Consider the following 16,401-nt stretch of genomic DNA (forward strand, 5'->3'; position numbering starts at 1 on the left):
GAAAATCAACAGGTAAATGACCTTAAATGGCCCAAAATTATCTCATTGCCTGGCATTGGCTGCCACTGACGGCCATAGACGTTCAATCCGTTTGAAGTGGGAGGGATGGCCACCCTCCCACTTCAAACGGATTGGACGTCTACTAGTGATAAACTCATTCCAATTCACAGCAGAAACATGTTTTTCTGTTTATTAGTTATTTGTAGAATGATTTCCTGACCAATGTATCGATAATCGTTGTATAGCGTATAAGTATAAATACATTTTTCTGTGTATTCCTATTCAGTTTTGCAACAAACTTCAGTGTTTTGGGGGGTTTTTTGGGTTGAGTTTACTAACTTTTGTAATCCCAATGTCCAACAGACAAAAGTTAAACAACAAAGATAAAATTAGACACAACAATGCAAGAATACACCTCAGCTCTTTATTGAGGCTCCGCAAGACAAGGTTATAAAACAGTGTCAGACAGGCAAGTGTTGAGCCTAAAAAGCGACAATCAACAGGGGAGGTTGTGGGCATGTAACAGCAACAGGAAATAAGAATATAATAAGAATAACAATAACGGCAAGATTGTCAAGATATGTACAAAAAAAATCATCCCTGAACAGTTACACTGCCTTTACACAACGCACATGGTTTCTTTTGGTCCCTGATATGAATCGACAGTACACGCACACACACACGCACGCACAATAGGACAAATGTGTTTTGAGTTGTGAGCACACGCGGCCACAGTTGAAGTGTCATTGCACACATACACATTCAAACACACACACACAAAAACAAGTGCTCATCAAGTGCGCCTCTCCACTCTCTCAACCACCAAGGTGCAACGTTTATAAATTACAAATTATTATTCTTAAAAACACACAGGAACAGGAAATAAGCTGCTAAACATGCTCGGGCTCCAAACAGTTGGACATTTCACAAATGTAAACAAGAACAGAAAGTTAATATACACCTGTTTCACACGCAACGGGAAGAGAACCACACTTTTGCTGCATAGAAAGTAATCCTGTAAAAGCTCACACACGAGAAAAAGTCTATTCACATTTGTCTCGAGGAGACAGGCGTGCAACCTCTCCGGGTCCTGGCAATGCCTGTAAACATGGCGAAGAAAGTTGACACACTGCACAGACAGCATTTGCATTCCAGTCTTTAGAAGACCTGACCAGAAACTTCTTTGCATCTTTCTGTTGGCGTCATTCATTTCTTTCTCTGACCCGACAGTTACATGTCCGGTGGGTCACAAATGGCGCCTTCGCACCACCTGCAAGGCGACGACGAGGTTTCCTGTGTTGGCGTGGACTGTTGCAGTTCATTTCCTGTTCTGCAGCGCTGGTAATGTCCCTGTTGAATGTCACCGTTTTGTTGTGTGTATTCACACATGTAGGCACTTTCTCAGCCCGCAGCTTTGAATTTTTTTTTTTTTTTTTAATTTGCATACGACTGCTTCAGTTTTGCTACTTTTTTCGACCCCTGTTTTGTCAAGAGTCCAGTGAGTGAGAGATTGGTTTTATTGCAAGAACAGTTCAGTCCTGCATATGGTTTAGTTTGAATGGGGGCTCTAAGGGAGTAGGGGTCAAAGCCATGGAAGGACTGCCCGCGCTACCCTCCTTATTATGTCCTCCCTTTGCCATGTCGACGATCTGATCAAGACTGGCTTCTTCCTCCTCCATTTTTACAACCACCGCCGCTTCTTCGACCTTGGCGGCGGCCAAGGCGTCGTTGGCGCTGACCTGAGCGTAGGCGCCCACGCTGGCATGGCTGAGGCCGTGCACCTTCTTTAAGTGCTTCTCCAGGGTGGCGTAGACTGTGAACGGCACGGCGCACAATTGGCACAAGAAGGGTGCCTTGGCTCCCTGGGCGCCGTGCGTCTTCATATGCCGCGTCAGCTTGGAGCTCTGAGCGCAGGCGTAGCTGCATAAGCCGCAGCGGTACGGCCTTTCTCCTGTGTGACTGCGGCGGTGCACCGTCAGGTTGCTGCTGTTGCGGAAGTGCTTGCCGCAGTACTCGCATGCCTCGTCCTTCTTCTTTTTGGCGGTCAAGCTGGACGTGACGTCGGAGCTTACCCCACTCCTCCGCTCGTTTTCCCGCTGCCACTCCTGCACCGCCTCGCTGACCTGGGCCGAGCTGAAGTCGACCACTTCTGGCCGTTCGTTGATCTCTGGCCGCTTGGGCGTGCAGTTCCCGCTCGCGATGCCACTTTCACCGCTGCCGCCTGTCTCTCCGCTCTCCAGGGAGCCCTCGGAAGGGCTGGCGCACGGGGAGGCGCGCCGGGGCTCTACCCGAGCCTCGGCCTCTTCTTCGCCGCAGTCTCTTCGGCTCTGGTAGAACCTGAGCAGCTCTCTATCCGGAGGTCTGACCTGCGAGGGGAGCAACATCAGACTTGAGGCGACAGCGGGGAGCTTCGGGTCCAACTCTGAGGGGCCTTGCGCTCGAACATCAGTTGTCCCCTTCCCCGGTTGCATTTGGAGCCTCCCCCTGGTGGTGTCTATCACCACCATATCTGCTGAGTCGTACCCACTCCCCGCAGCCTCCCGGTGGTGGCCCCTGATGTGACGGGCCAGTAGACCGCTTTGGGAGAAGGCCTGGCCGCATACTCCGCAGTGGTACGGCCTCTCGCACGCGTGAGTCCGACGGTGAGCGGAGAGAGCGCGCGGGGACTGGAAGCTGTGGTCGCACAGCTCGCAGGGGAACCCGGACTGAAGGACTCCCGCTTGAGGAAAAGGGGACGCTGCTGGCGGGGAGGAGGACGGGGATGGCGCAGAGCCTCCTGGCGAACCGCCAACGGGGTTATTCATGTTGTTGGTGCCCACAGCGAGCACCCTCAGACGCTCCGAGAAGTTGAGAGCCTGGAGGTTGTCAGGGGACGCTGCAGGAGGTGCCGGCCGGGAGCGAGCCAATCGCAAGGCGGAGGGCTGGAAGGCTGAGGCGAGCGCTTGACTCAGGTGACGAGGATCCAGTGTGGCCGCGACAGCTTGGTTCTCCTTCAGAACTCCTCTCGCTCCAACGTCCTCGTTGTCTTCGTCTTCCTGGTAGATGCTGAAGGAATGCGTGTGCTGGGCGTGTTTTAGCAGAGCCCATGCAGAAGGAAACACACATTCGCACTGCTGGCATGTGAAATAGGAGGGCTCCTCGGACCCTGGAAAGCACATGAACGCAACTTGTTAGTGAGGTACGGGAGGACATTTGACTAAGGTGCAGGGTCACTATACCAATCATTGCTCATGATTAGACCTCCATTTCTGTGCCTGCTTTTAATTCCAGTAGAGTCTAATTTTTCTGTTTTTTTCAACCACAATTTCAAACAGTTCCCTGATGTCTGAACATGTCTGTGACACAGTTTTGTCAATTCCCAACGGATGAAGAACTTTAGTTTCCAATTGAAATGAAACTTCTTAGGAGGGAGCCTTTGTCTCAAGCAATGTAAAAGGTGAGAGGACATATGAGTGTTGACTCATTGACCACTATTGATGATGATAGAGGAAATAGTGTTTTGCGTTTTTACATTTGGAATATATGTTAGGAGTTAACCAGTAGAGGGCATGCGTGCTCCTCGTCACATCCTTCAGCCTTAAGTAGCGCACTAGTGCTCGTTTTATTTTATTTTTAAACTCAAACACATGCTGCGTTCCAACGTCGGATTTAAGTGGAAACATGACGAAAGTTATCGGGCACGCAAGGAGGCAGGAGTGTCTCAAGAGTGATTTGGTTGTGGATTCAAGGTAATTATTCTATAAAATAGCACCATGCATGCAGTTTGAAATGTTGTGGGGGGGGGGAAATCAAATGAATGTAAAAAAAATTGCGTAACTTTAGCTTGAAATATTTATGTAAAATGAATGATAACTGCCCGTTTTTTTTTTGCTTTCAACCAAGAATCTATACTGTTTTACATTCATATCTATAGAAAATCAGGGATTTACGCATTTATTTACAAGAATTTTTAACATAAAAAGCTCTTTGTTTCATGACGGCCGCCATGTTGGATTTTGTATCCATACACAATACATAACTTTACATTGAAATAATCGGGTAATTTTTGGCGAACTGCCTTTTTTTTTTGGCAAAAAAAAAGGAATTTAGACATTTCTGCCCCCATACAAAACGTGTTTTCGCGTGTTTTATTTTATGTAGCATTTCTTTTTAAAAAGGACGAGGGCCAGACAGCTGCCAAAACATGCTGAGGCAATAGTGACATCGGAATGCAACCTAAATAAGTTGCGATTGCATTTGGAAAAATGCAGAATTTCTTTCGTTGAGTAAAATTAAGATGATTCAGGCTGCTTTCCTCAAGTATTAAGTTTCTAATGTGAAATTTGAGTTATTTATTAGCTGTTAAAACTTGTCAAAAAGCACATCAACAAAAAAAAGTTGCCATTTCTGGCAAAAACTTATATGTTAAATATTGCTATTAATCCTGAAAATATAGGTGATTATCTCTGCATTTGGCGATTTTTGCATCTAGCATAAAATCAGAATTTTATAGCCATTTTCATTATATAAAAAATAACTAATTGAGATTTTATTGGGGAAAGGCTTTGAATTTTTTGATGCCGCTGCTCATGGAGACTCATAAATGCAGAAAAGAGTTGCCTGTTTTGGTTTTGGGTTGCTAGAAGCTTTGGTTTTGAAAATATTTTGAATTTCAAGTTTTTGAAAATAGGCCTACTCGTCAAATGATAGTGAAGTCTATGACATATATATAAAAAATGAATAACTCTGGTTATAGCTCTCTATGACACCCTAAAATATTTTCTGTTCCCCCATTACCCCTTTCTGTTCGCTGCTTTCTCCTAATAAACGAGGTACAGTGGGGCAAATAAGTATTTTGTCAACCAGTAATTGTGCCAGTTCTCCCACTTGAAAATATTAGAGAGGCCTGTAATTGTCACCATGGGCAAACTTCAACCATGAGAGACAGAATGTGGAATTTGGTGTCAAATTCGCTTCTTGTAGGACATTTCGCCGGTGTAGCACATTTTGGCAGAACACAGTTATTTTTTATTTTTTCCCTATTCTCATCATGTCTCGTCCCGTCTTTCCTGTTCATTTTGCTTTTACTGCTTTTGTGAAATATCGACAGTGCTGTCATGCTCATTACTGTTCCTCTCGAAATTAAAAGGGTTGAACAGATGACATGTTTATGTCGCTAGAGTGCTAATCTGGAAGCCCGGCAGCGTAACCATGTGACGTCACCGCCCTGCAACGTCAACAACAATATCGACTTACTAGTTAAACAAATTTAGCAAATTCTATAAAAACGAAAACATCTAGGGATGGGAATCGGAATCAGCTTCCAATTCCGAACCGGTTCCTAGTGTTTCGAGGCCTCGACATAAAAATGAAAAAGCCTTAACGATCCCTTTAACGATTCCTAAAGGCGTGTATTGCGTCGTGACGTGTCTTGTTGTCCAGACGCATCAAACAAGCATGGCGCCAAGAACCACTCGCTCCAAAGTTTGGCTACACTTCACCAGGAAAGAGGGTGAAAATGGAAGGCTACGATGGTTTAGCACGAGCATTGCAGCAGTAAACATAACAATGACAGCACGTAGGTTCAAACGCTCGAAAGTGTGTATTCACTTCACGAGGAAAAAATACAACAAAACGACTTGCAGTCATTGCAAGATGGAGAGAAATGCATCGGGATGGAATACGACTGAACTGTCTTCACCGACACGCTATGACTCAGTCCTGGCTATACAGCTAGCTAAGCTCCCAAATGACGATGCAGAAGACGTTTGTATAATTTGCTGACTTTATTCAACCATCACTTGAAGAGTGAAACTAAAAATAGAAATGAAACAAATCAACTTCGTCCCCAATAACAAACAGGTTCGCATAAACGTAAATCAGCGATGATTAGCTGCTAATACAATAATAACACTAACAGTTAGCTTGCGTTCGCTAGCATTAGCACATCGTTCAAACCACTGCACAACTGGATTTAAGTGTCCGATCACGAGTGGAAACACACAACAACAACACAAAAGATGATACATACAGGCGTTGACTCTAGATAGTTTACAAACATTAACAAAGAACGTAGGCTCATAGCAGTGTTGTTTCCCTCTCTCACTAACTCGCTCACTCGCTTGGATGCACTTCTTCGCATGTAAGCGCGCTCTTTTTCACGTGAGCACGTTCTTCTTCGCGTGAGGAAGCGCAAGGGCGCCCCCACTTGAGCGTGAAAGCACCATAAAAACTAAAAGGCATGCATTTCAATATAATGGTAAATAATACACTTTAACTGTTATAGTGTATTATTCCCCAAACTACGGCCCGCGAAACGGCCCGCCTCCACATTTGGTCCGGCCCCCTGAACATTTTTTTTTTTTCCCCCAATAGAGTTATTTATTTCCTAGCTTTTTCTGTGAAGAACCCAGAGAGGGTTATTTGGTTATTATCTATTTAATTAATAGTGTTATTATTATATTATATTATATTATATTATTTACTTTCGTTCCATGAAGAATACAGGAAGGGTTATTTGATTGTGGCTTTCTGAAAAACAATATATTTTTACTAGGGCTGTCAAAATTATCGTGTTAACGCGCGGTAATTAATTTTTTAAATTAATCACGTTAAAATATTTGACGCAATTAACGCACATGTCCAGCTCAGACAGTATTCTGCCTTTTGGTAAGTTTTACAGCAAGGCTTTTTGTGCTGCAGCACGACAGCGAACTCTTGTGGTCGCTTTGCGACATGGTTTATTTTTTTCTTGCCAGTTCATATGGCTGCACGACGTCTCGGGCTGACGCCTACGTTGTAATGTTGTGCTTATATGATCCTTGGACAAGATTTGTCCGTAAGTATGGTTGTTGTAAAGAATGTACATATTATGTTAGTAAGCGAAATGTTCTATTTTTTGTATGAGACGCTTTTTGTTTATGTTTAGTTAACCTGTATAGCGTGCTAAGCTAACGTTGTTGCTAATGCAATGCTTGTGTACTTTTTTTTTGTAGTTTTATGACGGTCTAAAGAGGACAATGGTTTGAGGCTATTTTATTAATAAATCAGATGAAAAAGGAAGAAGTCTGATTATTAAGGCGTCGTTCACTAGCTGTCTAGCTTTGGAAAAAGTAGACGCTTCGGAGTGAGGACAGCATAGACAGATTTACATGACATTAGAGTGAAATGCCCACTACAGTCCTTATGTACCGTATGTTGAATGTACTGTATATATCCATCTTGTGTCTTATCTTTCCATTACAAAAATTTATTTTACAGAATATATATAATTTACAGAAAAATATGGCATATTTTATAGATGGTTTAAATTTCGATTAATTGTGATTAATTACGATTAATTAATTTTTAAGCTGTAATTAACTCGATTAAAAATTTTAATCGTTTGACAGCCCTAATTTTTGCATTTAGGCACTCCTGCAAATCATCACACCTTTCCTGTTACAAACTGACCCTGGCCCCTCATCAGAGAAGGTAAAAGTTATGTGGCCCTCACAGGAAAAAGTTTGGGGACCCCTGCTTAACACATATTGCCAAAGGCAGAACAAGGACCTATTTGCCAATATATACCAATATTTTTTATTTCTATTAGAAAAATGTTTTAGTAAAATGTTACACATTCTTGTGTATTTGCCACTTATTGCCACAGTTAACATTGAGGCTTTGGGCCTCTTTTGACCTTGTTGTGAGTTTGTAAGGTTGTGACTTATGATTAAACAAACTCGATGCCAATCAAAACGTTTGTTCTTCTTTTTCCCCAAATTAGAATCGATAAAGAATTGAATCGTTATGCAATATCGATAATGGAATCGCAATCGTAAAAATCGTATCAATTCCCATCACTAATCACAAGGGGTTTCAAAAATCAAATTACTTTAACTCATAATAACGTTTGTCTTAAGAACTACAAGTCTTTCTATATGTGGATCCCTTTAAAGGGAGTGCTACCAAAAAAGGCTATCCGAATTTGGTTCTGCCATTGTAATCCTCTAGTTTAAATGTTTTTCAATAAAAAATGGGAAAACATTTACTGTTAACTGACGGTCGTTGACATCGGAGGGACTGGCAGCGAGTCAAAATGGATTTGGACGTCTAGCACCCTCAATGGCGGCCAGTGAGTTCAACGATTGCCCCATAAAGAGCTAAGATTGAGCACGATACAATCACTCTTGGATCAATTGGTAGCACACGTCAGAAAAACGACAGCAGAAATCTTTTCCAAGAAGGCCATTTTCCAAGCCGGGCAGAGCGGAGGCGTGTTGCTGGGTGCATCTTGCAGATATTTTTATACGTGGATAGCTTTGTCTCTTAAGCGAGAAGCCACTTTCCAATTAAGCTGCAAATTGCTAATTAGCAGAACGTGGAAAACCAATGCTTTATGCAAATGAGCCACTGACTCAGCCCGCTTGACAAATGAGGCCTTTTCTGCATTAATCAACACTGGAGAGACGATCTCCAAATTGAGGAGGGGGAGAAAGTGTTCTATTTTTTCTTTTGCTTTCTGTCGGAGAGGTTCAAAGCCGACTGCTATAAGCCTCTTTCATGTTTCCTCAAGTCAAATCCTTCTGTATTTTACTGGAGGGGAGGAGGAGAGAGATGAAAAAGAGAGCAACTGTTTCTCCATTTCTTTACGCGCTCTTTTCCCCCTGTGTGGTGTTCATGTCCTTTAACCTCGCCCGAGGAGGGAGCCAGCAAAAGTTAGGATGGGAAAAAAAAAATAGGGTGAGAGCAGGATGAGAGAGATAGGTAGGTCAGGGCTCGAGAGATAAAAAAAAAAAAAAAAAAAAAAAAAAAGAAAATGAGATAAAAAGATTATAAAGTAGCACAAGGGAGGGGGGGACAGCGTGAAAATATGTCACCCCTTTGGATTGTGCTTGAGACCCATCCTCCAAGCCCTCCGCCCCCAAATCTACCCCTGAGGGGGCGGCAGCAGCGGGGGAGCTGGTGGGGAGGTGTTCCATGGTGGCTTTTGTCTTGCGGTCCCACAGTGAAACACAATACCCAGCCGATCGCTCACCATTCCTCTCCACTCTCTCTCTCTTTTTTTTGTGTAAGGATTCCCATTTGGCCTGGGGTAGCACTTGAATATTAAGCAGAAGCAATAACTACTAATTAAAAATGCAGATTGGCTGGGAGCACTAACGAGCAGCAGGCAGAATCTCTTCTCCCCCGGGAGTCCGAGACAGAGAGGGGAGGCGAGAAATTGAAAGAGGGCGAAGCAAAAGTGTGCTGAAGACGGAGGAGGAGGAGGAGGGAAGATGAATAAAAAAAAAAACAAACAAGGAGAATAAATAAAGAGGAACGAGACAGATGCACATGGCTCTTCAGTAATCCATCCCCACTCTAGGGTCGTGCACGCGCGCGCGCGCACATCTCGGATGCACAGAGAAAAAAAAGCCGGCCGTGTGTGTTTGCGGGATAACTGCTTTCTCACTTTCACTTGAAACAGCTCGAGACACCTCAAGCCAAAGGTTTCCATAAACATAAGCTCGCATACCCAAAACGCCTGGCCGTTATTATGGTCTTGTCATTTTATTGATCATCTGACCTACACAACATTCCTTGGCAGAGGATTCTCGGTTTACAAATGAAATTACTTGATATACAGTATATTTGTGGTCTGGCACATTAGTAAAGATCCTAAAGGTCTTCAGAGAAACAACTGACAAAATATAACCATGAATATCATTATATGAAATAGCTATATAACAGTATAATAGTAATAATAACACTAATCAACAAAAAATGTGTTGTGTTTATGCAAACACTTGTTCTTGCATAACATTGGGGTGTTGAATGCCATTTTTTTTTTTTTATTGTGCAATGCAAAATTGCAAAGGGATATTTTCAATCAGCCCAAAAGTAACATTAGTTAGCAAAATAATACTTGTTATTCCATATTTTACACAACTAAAGACACAGGAGACCAGCTGCCAATGTGCTCCAATATGTGAAAATCAGTCAACTATAACAAGCTAATGTCGACTACTGCGACTATGGAAAGAACTGAAAAGTTTAATGGGTATTAAGTAGGGTTGTTCCGATCATGTTTTTTTGCTCCCGATCCGATCGTTTTAGTTTGAGTATCTGCCGATCCCGATATTTGCCGATCCGATTGCTTTTTTTTGCTCCCGATTCAATTCCAATCATTCCCGATAATTTTCCCCGATCATACACATTTTGGCAATGCATTAAGAAAAAAATGAATAAAACTCGGACGAATATATACATTCAACATACAGTACATAAGTACTGGATTTGTTTATTATGACAATAAATCCTCAAGATGGCATTTACATTATTAACATTCTTTCTGTGAGAGGGATCCACGGATAGAAAGACTTGTAATTCTTAAAGGATAAATGTGACTAAATATTGCCATCTAGTGTATTTGTTGAGCTTTCAGTAAATGATACTGTCGCCATGCCCAAATGCATGATGGGAAGTGCAACCATGACTGTGCGTAGTGCTACCAATTGATATGTCTTCTCTGCGTTGAGAAACAGCATAGGGTGTTAAGAAAAAGATCAATTACTACCTTGCTTAACCACATTGCTTCCCACGATATTTCTAATCGTAGGGAGAGTGATTGTAAGGCTTTAGCCAATTAATAAAAGGCTCCAAAGGCTGCCAAAATACACTCTACTCATTTTACGCTGCCTTTTAGCTCTCTATATAGGTAAAACGGCCCCACTACAGATTGAGCGTGACAAAGCGTGAGTGGGTCGTGCAGCGCATGCATTAATTGCTTTAAATATTTTAACGTGATAAATTTTTTAAAAAATTAATTACCGCCATTATCAGGATAAATTTGATAACCCTACCTTAAGCCTAAACTAAAGACTCTGGATGAGTGTAACATATTATATCTGTAACGTTAAATACAATTAGAAAACGATATAATTAAAAAATATATATATATTAAAAAAAGACATGTCCGACATTTTTTTGCCGACTCCGATACTTTGAAAATGACGTGATCGGACCCGATCGATCGGCATGTAGTATTAGGGGAAAACATATGAAGAAGCTCTATAAAATGTATAAGAGTATTAAAAATTGAAATTGCATGATAGCTAAACATAGAAATAAAACTAAAGCCAGATTTGAAATCAGTGACCAAAAATAATCAGTTAAAAGAATAACTAAAAATAAAATGGGGTAAAAAAGTTGACCATATTAAAAAAAAAAAAAATCACTGTTTAACTTCATCTCTGCCATTGACAGCTATTGACATCAAATCCATTTAGACTGCGATGACTTGCGAACGCTGACATGCCCTCCCAGTCAAAATGGCTTGGATGTGTAGCGCCGCAATGGCAACCAATGAGTTAATGATAACATCTCTTGAGCTAAGAAACCCCATAAGGATATGAAAGACGGAAAAAAAAAACATTTTTTGACAACACAGTGACATGTAGACATGTGCCGATACTGGTTCCAAGGTATGCCATGGTATAACAACGTCAAGGTTCCCAACCGGAAAAAAATTCCGTCATACCGTCCCTAAGGTATAAGCCATCTTTTTATGTCCCAAAAATGCATGGTGAAATCTCTCGCTTGCTGCTGCAAGGCTTAACTCTCCCCCACCGGTTGTTGCTCAGTGTCAGTGAGTCAGCTGTGCTACAAGATGGCTAGAGGAGGTGAAACTCAGGAACTTTTTCCCCCCATCAAAGAAAATGAAATCGCTGGTATGGGAATACTTCGGCTACAGAAAAGTTACAGACGGTCGCGGCTTAGAGGAGGAGGGCCAACCGACATTTAAAACATATTTGTGGAGAGTGGCTACCGAGGAGGCAATAGCTCCAATATGATTTCACATTTATACAAAATTAAAGGTTAGTAAACACTGTCATGAGCGTTTCCCAGCAGCTACGAGAGTTAACTCCAGCGTGTCCACCGGTGGTAAAACGGGGTGATTTTTGTCTCTCTGGCAACTGTGTGTTGAGAAAGAGTGTGTGAATATGTAAACATGATACAAGTCATACATTCGTGCTTTTTATAGAAAAGAATTATTTTTGTTCTGATGGTAATAATGTTGAGCTGTGACTGAGTTTAGGCTCACCCAAAGGACTGCATTTATTCTAATTTTATTTAGAATATGTATATATTTCTATATATGGCAGAAAACACTCAGGTGACTTGAAGTTCCGCTCTGAGACCCCCAATTTGGCCAAATTTTATAATTGTCCGATATGCATGTGTGATACATCATTGGAAAGCTTAAAATTTCATTTTTCTGGGGGAGGAAAAATTTGAACAGAAGGGCATTAAAAAAAAAAATTTTTTCTTTTTTTTTTTAACAGCAAAACCCTAACTGGAGGCGAGAGCACGCGACAGCAGAATTAAAGACGCCACGATTTTAACAAGATATTATCGCTTACATACCATGTTTCGATCCAAAAACTCAATGTAGCATGTATCACCGAGTGTCAAGAAACAGCTGTGAATGGCCACAGACAGATTTTCTTTTTCATATAGTTACCCTTTTAAATGTTTTTTTTTTTTTTTTTTTAATTGTTTGGCTCGATTATTTATCATCTAACATATCGGGGGAAATGCGACAGTAACAAAAAAAATACAATTAAGCGATAGTTATGAGGCAGATATCTGTGACTTTACAGACGCCAAATTTTTCATTGTGACATAATTTGTTTAAAAGTTTAAAATATGCGAGTGAATAATTTTTTTTTTTTTTTTTTTAAACTAAATATTAGACATCAACTAATGATTCTAAGCTAAAAATGACAGACATTTTGGATAATAAATATAATTACTTATCTTCTTTTTATTGCTAAGTTGAAACAAAAGCGGTTGCGCGACGTCTGTAAACAGGGGTTTTCAGGGTAAAACGGACAAATTAAAAATAGTTCGGAGGCTTAGTGCGCCATGAATCTGCTATGGCAGCATATAGACATATTGTTCTATCAAACACAACAGTTGTTTTGGCTTAAAATACAGCTGTTTCTTTTAAAGAGGAGTGCAAGAGCAGAAACTGCTTTTTAAGTCTTGTCTGTTTTCAGCCATATATATATTTAATTTATTTTAAATAAGGTGATGACTCCTTGAGTCATCACCTTATCGTGGTGGAGGGGTTTGCGTGTCCCAATGATCCTAGGAGCTATGTTGTCTGGGGGCTTTAAGCCCCTGGCAGGGTCACCCATGGCAAACAGGTCCTAGGTGAGGGGCCAGACAAAGAATGGCTCACAAGACCCCTTATGATGGAGAAAATTACAGGATCCAAGTTTCCCTTGCCCGGACGCGGGTTACCGGGCCCCCCCCCCGGAGCCAGGCCTGGGGGTGGGGCTCGAAGGCGAGCGTCTGGTGGCCGGGCCTTTTCCCATGGGGTCCGGCCGGGCACAGCCCGAAAAGGCAACGTGGGTCCGCCTTCCCATGGGCTCACCACCAGTGGGAAGGGCCAAAGGGGTCGGGTGCGTAGTAATTTAGGCGGGGGCCTTGGCGGTCCGACCCCCGGCTACAGAAGCTAACTCTTGGGACATGGAATGTCACCTCTCTGGCGGGGAAGGAGCCCGAGCTGGTGTGTGAGGCAGAGAAGTTCCAACTAGATATAGTTGGACTCTCCTCCACACACAGTTTGGGTTCTGATACCAGTCCTCTCGAGAGGGGTTGGACCCTCTTCCACTCTGGAGTTGCCCACAGTCAGAGGCGCCGAGCAGGTGTGGGCACACTTATTGCCCCCAGGCTTGGTGCCTGTACGCTGGGGTTTACCCCAGTAGACGAGAGGGTAGCCTCCCTCCGTCTTCGGGTGGGGGGACGGGTCCTGACTGTTGTTTGTGCTTATGCACCAAACAGCAGTTCAGAGTACCCACCCTTTTTGGAGTCCTTGGAGGGTGTGCTGGAGAGTGCCCCCTCTGGGGACTCCCTCGTTCTGCTGGGGGACTTCAACGCTCATGTGGGCAATGACAGTGAGACCTGGAGGGGCGTGATTGGGAGGAACGGCCCCCCCGATCAGAACCCGAGCGGTGTTCTGTTATTGGACTTCTGTGCTCGTCACGGATTGTCCATAACGAACACCATGTTCAAACATAAGGGTGTCCATATGTGCACTTGGCACCAGGACACCCTAGGCCGCAGTTCGATGATCGACTTTGTGATCGTGTCATCGGACTTGCGGCCGCATGTTTTGGACACTCGGGTGTAGAGAGGGGCGGAGCTGTCAACTGATCACCACCTGTTGGTGTGTTGGCTCCGATGGTGGGGGAAGATGCTGGTCAGACCTGGCAGGCCCAAACGTATTGTGAGGGTCTGCTGGGAACGTCTGGCAGAATCCCCTGTCAGAAAGGGCTTCAACACCCACCTCCGGCAGAACTTCTCCCTTGTCCCGGGGGAGGTGGGGGACATTGAGTCCGAGTGGACCATGTTCCGCACCTCCATTGTTGAGGCGGCCGATCGGAGCTGTGGCCGTAAGGTGGTTGGTGCCTGTCGTGGCGGCAATCCCCGAACCCGCTGATGGACACCAGTGGTAAGGGATGCCGTCAAGCTGAAGAAGGAGGCCTATCGGGCCTTTTTGGCCTGTGGGACTCCGGAGGCAGCTGACAGGTACCGGCTGGCCAAGCGGACTGCGGCTTCGGCAGTCGCCGAAGCAAAAACTCGGACATGGGACGAGTTCGGCGAGGCCATGGAAAACGACTTCCGGACGGCTTCGAGGAAATTCTGGTCCACCATCCGGTAACACTGTGTATAGTGAAGATGGTGTACTGCTGACCTCGACTAGGGACGTCGTGAGTCGGTGGGAAGAATTCTTCGAAGCCCTCCTCAATTCCACCGAAACGCCTTCCTTTGAGGAAGCAGAGTGTGGGGACTCTGAGGAGGACTCTTCAATCTCTGGGGTTGAAGTCACTGAGGCGGTTGGTAAGCTCCTCGGTGGCAAGGCCCCCGGGGGTAGATGAGATCCGCCCGGAGTTCCTAAAGGCTCTGGATGTTGTAGGGCTGTCATGGCTGACACGCCTCTACAACATCGCGTGGACATCGGGGACAGTGCCTCTGGACTGGCAGACCGGGGTCTTGGTCCCCCTTTTTAAAAAGGGGGACCGGAGGGTGTGTTCCAATTATAGAGGGATCACACTCCTCAGCCTCCCCGGTAAAGTCTATTCAGGGGTGCTGGAGAGGAGGGTCCGTCGGGAAGTCGAATCTCGGATTCAGGAGGAGCAGTGTGGTTTTCGTCCCAGCCGTGGAACAGTGGACCAGCTCTACACCCTCGGCAGGGTCCTCGAGGGTGTATGGGAGTTCGCCCAACCAGTCTACATGTGTTTTGTGGATTTGGAGAAGGCATTCGACCGTGTGCCTAGGGGAGTCCTGTGGAGGGTGCTCCGGGAGTACGGGGTACCGAGCCCCTTGGTAAGGGCTGTTCGGTCCCTGTACGACCGGTGTCAGAGTCTGGTCGGCAGTAAGTCGAATTCGTTCCCAGTGAGGATTGGACTCCACCAAGGCTGCCCTTTGTCACCGATTCTGTTCATAATTTTTATGGACAGAATTTCTAGGCGCAGCCGAAGCGTTGAGGGTGTCCGGTTTGGTGGCCTCAGCATTGCATCTCTGCTTTTTGCAGATGATGTGGTGCTGTTGGCTTCATCAAGTCATGACCTCCAACTCTCACTGGGGCGGTTTGCAGCTGAGTGTGAAGCGGTTGGGATGAAGATCAGCACCTCCAAATCACAGACCATGGTCCTCAGCCGGAAAAGGGTGGCATGCCCTCTCCGGGTTGGGGATGAGATCCTGCCCCAAGTGGAGGAGTTCAAGTATCTTGAGGTCTTGTTCACGAGTGAGGGTAGGAGGGAGCGGGAGATTGATAGGCGGATCGGAGCAGCGTCTGCAGTGATGCGGACTCTGCACCGGTCCGTTGTGGTGAAGAAGGAGCTGAGCCAAAAGGCGAAGCTCTCTATTTACCGGTCGATCTACGTTCCTACCCTCACCTATGGTCACGAGCTGTGGGTCGTGACCGAAAGAACAAGATCACGGATACAAGCGGCCGAAATGAGTTTCCTCCGCAGGGTGTCTGGGCTCTCCCTTAGAGATCGGGTGAGAAGCTCGGTCATCCGGGAAGGGCTTGGTGTCGAGCCGCTACTCCTCCGCGTTGAGAGGAGCCAGTTGAGGTGGCTCGGGCATCTGGTTCGGATGCCTCCTGGACGCCTCCCTGGAGAGGTGTTCCGGGCATGTCCCACCGGCGGGAGGCCCCGGGGTCGACCCAGGACACGCTGGAGAGACTATGTCGCTCGGCTGGCCTGGGAACGCCTTGGAATCCCGCCGGAGGAGCTGGCTGAAGTGGCTGGGGAGAGGGAAGTCTGGGCTTCCCTGCTGAAGCTGCTGCCCCCGCGACCCGACCCCGGAATAAGCGGAAGAAAATGGATGGATGGATGGATGGATTTATTTTAAATTAACATTATACTTATGTTCCAATTTGCTAAT

General features: G+C 44.9%; 1 protein-coding gene across 1 annotated transcript in view; it reads right to left on the reverse strand.

Annotated features, from left to right (window-relative positions):
- Positions 1-215: 215 nt before the first annotated feature.
- znf296 (zinc finger protein 296) overlaps positions 216-16,401 on the reverse strand; it is a 38,121-nt gene continuing 21,935 nt past the window's right edge. Inside the window, exon 3 of the mRNA XM_057839232.1 lies at positions 216-3,145. Coding sequence (XP_057695215.1) covers positions 1,533-3,145 — 1,613 coding nt within the window. The 3' untranslated portion in view covers positions 216-1,532. The remainder of the gene's footprint in view (positions 3,146-16,401) is intronic.

Source organism: Corythoichthys intestinalis, chromosome 6, assembly GCF_030265065.1.
Source record: "Corythoichthys intestinalis isolate RoL2023-P3 chromosome 6, ASM3026506v1, whole genome shotgun sequence".
Classification (NCBI taxonomy): Eukaryota; Metazoa; Chordata; class Actinopteri; order Syngnathiformes; family Syngnathidae; genus Corythoichthys; species Corythoichthys intestinalis.